Source organism: Mastomys coucha, unplaced genomic scaffold, assembly GCF_008632895.1.
Source record: "Mastomys coucha isolate ucsf_1 unplaced genomic scaffold, UCSF_Mcou_1 pScaffold3, whole genome shotgun sequence".
NCBI lineage: Eukaryota > Metazoa > Chordata > Mammalia > Rodentia > Muridae > Mastomys > Mastomys coucha.
The window spans coordinates 5,135,762-5,143,270 of NW_022196909.1; the positions used below are offsets into that span (position 1 = coordinate 5,135,762).

The 7,509-nt window shown below is 46.5% G+C and overlaps 1 protein-coding gene and 1 long non-coding RNA gene across 2 annotated transcripts in view; one reads left to right on the plus strand and one right to left on the minus strand.

Annotated features, from left to right (window-relative positions):
• Ccn6 (cellular communication network factor 6) overlaps positions 1–1,292 on the minus strand; it is a 9,521-nt gene extending 8,229 nt beyond the window's left edge. The window contains exon 1 of the mRNA XM_031347794.1: positions 812–1,292. Coding sequence (XP_031203654.1) covers positions 812–1,115 — 304 coding nt within the window. The 5' untranslated portion in view covers positions 1,116–1,292. The remainder of the gene's footprint in view (positions 1–811) is intronic.
• On the plus strand, positions 914–7,270 carry LOC116074897. The gene is made up of 3 exons (XR_004112332.1): positions 914–1,202; positions 6,707–6,815; positions 7,103–7,270. It is a non-coding gene; the product is annotated as an uncharacterized LOC116074897 (long non-coding RNA).
• Positions 7,271–7,509: the final 239 nt, after the last annotated feature.

Below are 7,509 nucleotides of genomic sequence, written 5' to 3' on the forward strand. Positions count from 1 at the left end.
CAAAAAAAAAAAAAATGTTATGTGTCCTAAGTGATTTGTCATTCTGGATTATTGTCAGCATGTTGTTGTTTCAGATGGTCTGAGTCACATGAGCTGAGACCCAGAGAGCCCAGAATCAGCTTTGCAAATGTTTGATGATGAGGACGAGGACCCGGTGGTTAGTCAGATGGAGGATAAAGCAGAAAGTGAATACCATGTCTATATCCTCACGTTTTACGTCATACATTTTTAAAGAGGATTATTCTCTCCTTACAGGAGTGGCTGAATTCAGATTTATCTCAAACAGTATTAATAAAAATTGCCATTTTGAAGTCAGACCCTGTAGACATAATCTTTTCTATCTTCTATCATGAAAAGCAGCTACATGAGACAGGCTTGGTGCACATTCCTTTAAATCCAGCACTCAAGGCAAAAGCAAGTGGATCTCTGAGTTCTAGGCCAGCTTGGTCTATAGAGCAAGTTCCAGAGCAGCCAGGGACAATTAGGGAGACCTTGCCTAAAAAATAGAAAAGAAAAGAAAAGAAAGAGACGAGACAAAAAATAAAAAAAAATCAGCTGAGAACTACATTATAACTTTAATACAATAAAATCATGTATCTTGATTTTAATACAATAAAATGCAGCTTTCAGTCATGTATCTATGGACTTCATATATCATCCAGTAAAACGGAACCATCCCACAGGTACAGAAAATCTAAACCCATCTTGTATTTAGCCAAGCTGAGTTCTCCACTCTGAATGAACAGTTATGGGGGGGGGGGTGGAATGTGTCTCAATTCAGCCTTTTCCAATGAGCCCGGAAGACACTTACACGCGCAGACGCCTGTCTCGTACCTAGGCGTGTCCCCTGAGTAGTCACAGTACAGGCCTTTGTGTGGGTCACAGATCTCGGCTTCGTTACAGGTGTCTCCAGGCTGCTTGGCGCAGACTTTGCAGCATCCGCAGCCATCCCTCACCAAGCTCACCCCAGGAGGACACGTGGGCTTCTGCCGGGGGCATCTGCAGGGCCAGCGGCAGACCTCTTCTCGCTGATACACTTCCAATGCTGCCCCAGGCCGTCCTCCAGGGGTCGAGTCCGGTGGCGCACTGCCCCGTGCCCTGCAGCAGAGCTTCATTTGGTAATAAAGGTGATGTTAGAGGAGGATCTGAGACCGCTCACGGATCTAGAGGAGATATATGCCAAACAGGTGGGCTACAGTCTGGTAAGTTTCAATATCAATATTTGGCATGGCCACTCCCTACTTCAATTGGTTTCCAATTCCTCCTCCTCCTCCTCCTCCTCCTCCTCTTCCTCCTCCTCGTCCTCTGCCACTACTGCCCATCCCCACCCCACCCACCCCACCCCCTGTGTAGCATCCTCCTGACGTTTGCACTGAAGCCTCTTAGTTAAGATCTCTCCCTTCCCTCTATCTCCCAACCAGCTCACTCTTCTGAACTCACTGAAGGGCCTGTTTAACTGCTGCATCTAGATGGACCACACTCTCTGTTCTCCTCCAATCTTTTTTTTTTTCCATACTTGAGCAAATATATTTTCCCCAAACGACCTTATACATTGGATCATGTTGGGCTCATACTTCAACACACAATCTCATTGACAAATCTTGTTGGTCACACCTGTAAAACATACCACCACCACGACTGCGTGGCCTCCTCCCTCTCCTACCATTGTGGTCCAGCCCACTATTAGTTTTTCCTTGGGAGATTTCTGTGCAGTCACCTTGATTCAGCACTCATGGTGACTTTTTAAGTCACTCCACTTTTTAAGTCATTCCAGGTTCACAGGGCACGAATCCCTCACCCTTCAGTGTAAAATCCTTTATCTCGGTTTTATCACACCGGACCACCATCCCAGATCTCCCAGCCAGCTAGCCTGTGGTAGATGGAACCCTGGATGTGTGAGCTCTGTTACTTTGGTGCATTGCTCAGTTCTGCATACTACCAGCTGGCAGTCTTGTCCACCGCCTCATCTTCTGTTCATAGCATCTCCCATGCTATGAAGCTGTAAAACTGAATTCCCAGTAGAGACATCCCCACTGACCCATGGGCCCACATAGCTGACTACCCAAATGTCCTCCAGGAAAAACTGGGGTTCAAAACTCGTCCTGTACCTAGACAGTGTTTGGAGTCATCCAAGCTCCTCTGTCTCACCTTCTCTGGTCTGCTCTTTCTCATTTCACAGTTACTAAATACCATTGTATCTGATTGTATTACCCCCATGGTCCCCACTGACTGTGGCTTACCATGCAAACTTGCAAGCATGGGACCTTTGAGTCCTACCTGCTGTGTCCATGGCTACCCCTCCATACTCCACCATGCCCTACTGTTTATAAGACACCATGCCACATTCTCTTCCTTGTTGTTCCCTATTTGAATTGGAAATATCAACCATGGGCTGTTTTGAAAACTTGGTCCTTGGCTTGTAGTGCTATTTTGGGACGTTCTAAAAAAATTTGGGAGTCGAGGATGGGGTGTTCTGGCTGGATAAAATATGCCATGAGGGAGTGTGTATGGGTATATTTATCCCTTTATTCCTGCCTGATTCTTGGTCCACTGCAATGTGAGCAGCCTCTGCCATCATGATCTGAACTGTTCTACCATCTAAATTTACCCCGCCATGAAGGGTGAAGCCCTACAAAACATGAGCCAAATGTTTCTGTCAGACATTTTATCCTTAGCAATCCAAAACTGACTAATATACTCCCTCATGCAATGTCTACTGTCCAAACTGCCCACCTGCAAATGTTTCTTTTTCCAGTCTTGAAATATCTTTAGACCATCACAAAAATTAAAGGGTAACACTGGAGGAAATCTACAAATAAGAGAAAGTTGTGCTAGTGGCCTGAGAAAAGGGAAACATGACACCAAAGAGAGGTGCCTTAGCTGACGAAGCAAGAGAGAGGGAAAGGTACCCAGAGACAATGCTAACAGAAAAGACGAAACCCCAAGCTGTCAACCCAGACTTCTGTGTCCCGTGAGCCTAACATGAATACAAGCAAATGGGGCTGAGGAGACGGCTCCATGGATAGGTTTTACTGCAAATGTGAGGACAGTTCAGAAGTCATATAAAGCCACACACCATGCAGAGCATGAGCTTGTACCCCAGCAATGCAGAGCATCTCCCTGTACCCTGGCAATGCAGAGCATGCGCCGGTACCCAGGCATACCAGACAGGAGGTAGAAACAGGAGAGGCCCAGAAGCTCGTGGGCCACCTGACCTACATAAGCCAGGACAAAGAGAACTGTCTCAACCATGGTGAAAGGTAAGAATGGACACCCAAGTGGCACGTGCGCAGAGATTTCCAAATGAAGGAATAAAAGTTCCAGATAAAAACAGATTTTTTTTTCTTTCTGCTAGCAGACTCATCTCACAAAAATTACCAAGGAAATTTTAATAGACTGTATGTAATGTAAAAGTACACAAAATAGGTCTCACAAGAAAAAGAAAATATGGGCTGGCAAGATGGCTCAGCAGGTAAGAGCACTGGCTGCTCTTCCGAAGGTCCTGAGCTCAGATCCCAGCAACCACATGGTGGCTCACAACCTTCCGTGATGAGATCTGACGCCCTCTTCTGGTGCGTCTGAAGACAGCTACAGTGAATTACTCTGGAGCAAGCAGGGCTGGAGTAAGCAGAGGTCCTGAGTTCAATTCCCAGCAACCACATGATGGCTCACGGTCATCTGTACAGCTACAGTGTACTCATACACATAAAATAAATAAATAAATCTTTAAAAAAAAGAAAGAAAAAGAAAATATGTTGATAATATAAGGAAGTTTACATTTTTCTTTTCAGACATTTTGTTTTAAAAAACAACATCTTGAGACCACAGAATGAAGCAAGAGAATGTTCTAAAAACAGGGCTGAGCTCTGGGATCAGCTCTGTGATCTTAACTAACTTCCTATTATTTGGTCTTTGAGTATCAGTCTTCCGTGAAATGAGCTTAATATGCACTTGGTACGGTTGTTTGGCTAGCTAAGGTGATTAAGATATGGACTGGCATAGTGTTTGATATCTAAGTAGCTATTCTCCATATCAGCAATGTCCTCAAACCCTTGGTTATGTCTGTAAGTGTGCCCCAGGAAAGCTTGGTCTAGGGGTAGAAATAGAAGAATCAGTCCCCAAGGCTTGCAGGCATCCAGTCTAAATGAAACCACAAGGCCCAGTGTCAGTGAGAAACTCTGATTCAAAAAATAAGGTGGAGGGTTAGAGGCAGGCGCTCAGTGCTATACCCTGACCACCATACAGACACATGGACATGAGTACACGCATGTGTACACACACCCCTAGTCATCATAGCTCACAAGTGGACGGTGGGGAGTGACTGTCAGGAGTATGCTGACCTGGCCAATGGATTCACACATTCGTGGATTCTCAGCTGAACGGACAACTGGGAGGCTACACCTTACTGACGTGCATCACTGGGGCTGGATCATTGCATCTTGTCTCTTTTTTTAACGATTTATTTATTATACATAAGTACACTGTAGCTGACTTCAGATGCACTAGAAGAAGGCATCAGATCTCATTACGGATGGTTGTGAGCCACCACGTGGTTGCTGGGATTTGAACTCAGGACCTTCAGAAGAGCAGTCAGTGCTCTTACCCACTGAGCCATCTCACCAGCACTGCATCTCATCTCTTGCCTCTGTTACCTCACAGGTGATTCCACTAGGCTCCTCTCAGGGACCTAACATCGGCTTACATCATCACCTGCCACCATCACCTGCCCCCTGTCACCAGGTGCAGCAGGTGCAGCAGGTGCAGGCTGTGTAGAAAAGGACTGCCTGCCAACCCAGCTCTCTCTGTTCTCCACATTCTCTCTTTCCCTCTCTATCCCCAAAGCCACTTTCTCCCCCTTTCCGCTGCCCCCATCATTGGTTCACTTGCTGCCTGTACTCCTTCCCCAGGCCCTCACTCCTCTCCCTTCCCCCAATAAACTCCCTTTATACTAGCTCTGTTGCATGGCATAATTTCTCAGGGGCACACCTATCACAGGTTTCTGCTGCCATGTTGTGTCTCATCAGAGGCTGAAATATCCAGCCAACAACCATGAACTGAAACTGAGAGCCAAGATAAACCTTCCCTTCCTTCAGTTGTTTTTCGGCTATTTTATCACCGTGACCAAAACAAAGCAAAACAACCCCCCCCCCCAAACACACACACACACACACACACACACACACACACAAAATCCCACACATAATTAAGACAAAATTAAACACAAAATGATATTTTGTGGTCTAAGTACAATATCTCTTTGTGTTTGCACTTGTTTTCTATTCTGTACATCTCTCTGTGCTGGAATATTTGCTGTTTAAGAACATGTTGACCGTAACCACCTGCCTCTACTTAGATGGTAGAACAGGAGAGAGCTGGGCCCACAGCTATTGAAGAAATGTACTCCAGCTGTGACAGCAGGAAGACACCATCGCTGAGGTCCTGCTTAGGAGCCTTCTGAAACCTCACACCCCACACAGTATAACAACTTCCCTTAAAATACCTCTGCTGCCCAGGCTAGGCTCGGCTCCAACTCTGTACCCGTCCGTGTTTTCTACGTCACCGGAAGCGGCCAGAGCCAGCAAAGACCCTCACCATGTAAATAAATCAGCAAGTAACTCCTCATTCAAAAACGCCAAGGCCAGGAATGACTCAGTTTAAATTAAACTTCAAACGCTCTGCCCTCCAAATTATTTAGAGCTTCCATGGACAGATTCACTCACAAAAAGTGAGAGACCCAAGGCTTGAGAAAAGATAAAGTAATAGTAAATTTTTAAAACTAAATGTTCCTTCCTAAGTGTTCCCTTCAAACAAGGACAGGCTTAGCTGGAAAAAAAAATGCCAAACGCGTTTTTTACCAGGGGCTCTTTGCACACTGCAAGCTGTGGAAAGATGAGCCCACGCCTGTAACCTCTCATGAAGGGATCGTGTTTACAGCTGTGGCCGTCAGCGCTACCCATCCGAGAGCTGGGGTGGACTCTGTAAATAGATATAAGGGAACACTAGTGGACTGTTCACACATCGCAAGAAGGCTTCGGAATGTACACCTCAAAGGGGGAAATGTCCAGCATCTCTCAGGAAACTCCCAAGCTAAAAACTGAAGTTTCTGGAAAGGAAAATGGCTCCCCATTTCTTACTAAATAATTACCCGTATGTTTCCCCCATCTCTACCTTGCCGCTTTACTTTGGGATTGAAGATGTACAGCTGGAGTCTAAATGTGAAACAAGGACTTACCTGTGTCAGCCCAGTAATGAGCAGAGTGCAAAAGAGGAGCCCGTGCATGATGCCGGACCGTGGGAGGATGGAGGGATGGAGACGCGCCGGGCACAAAGCTCCCCTGTCTCCTACAGCACAGGGAACCACGTCTCCACCTCCTGGGCTTCAGTCTCCCAGGCGGCACTTTCCGTCTGAGGATCTGTTCCAGTGCCCTGAGTATTTCATTGGACTTCTAGAAGCTCCTTGGGTCTGCACAGTGTGTGTCGGGAGAGGCCAGCGCCTTCCTACAGGGACTCTGCAAGATGAAGTGGAGGCTTTTCTCTGAGGGAGGACCGGTGTCCTGTTCTTGAGATCCAAGCCCGTCTTCCAGGAGTTGGGTGGCATTAGACATCTTTCCCACCTTGCCCTTGGTCTCTGTGATTTCTCTGCCGGATGTTGGTCTGGTCTCTCCCCTTTTCATGTCACCTGACTTTCATGTCCTACCAACAACAGATTCTAGAAGTCTTTCCTGAGCTCGTAGCCCCAGCTTACTGCCTCTGAGCAGCCTCCACCCTACCCCCTGGCGTCCTATACTCCAACACATCTCACCCCTGGGACACCGGTAAGGAGTAAACCTAGTGGGTGTGAGAGGACTCCCACAGTACATTTGGTTACACTAGGCCCCTTCCTGTAGTTGCAGCTTTGTGGGAGACAATAGCAAAGTTAACCCAGGTTTTCCCAGTCTAGGATCATTCACATCCATAGAAATAGTGAGTTTTTTTTTTTTTAACATAGGATTCACTACAAGATAGCCATTATTACAAACAATTTTGGTTTTGTGGATCAGTTAAAACAAAATCTTTAAAAATCTAAAAAGTAAGTGACTATGAATTTGTACCATTTCTCCAGAAACACACCACGTGTGCACACACATGTGGCCACCAGCCTGTGCCCTCCTGTGTTGTCACCAGGACCTCTTGTATCCTTCTTGGTCTTTGTTCTTTCTCTATCCACGTCTTGTCTTCCTGAAGATCCAGCAGGTAAGACCTATCTTCCCACGACGCCTCTCCCTTTGGCCTGTCACGTGGTCCACAGTGTCTTGGCTTCTTTCTTCTCCTGAACTCATTGTTCACCCATATGTGCATGAAGTTAGCACATAAGTAAGGCCTCCCACAGTGGTGACCACTGGAAGCCTGGTGTTCCCACAGAGCCAGTAGTACTATAAGCATGCACACAGCACAGTAGCCCACAGCTATATGTGTACTGGGCCACCCAGATGGTACCTGTCTTAGATAGGGTTTTACTGCTGTGAACAG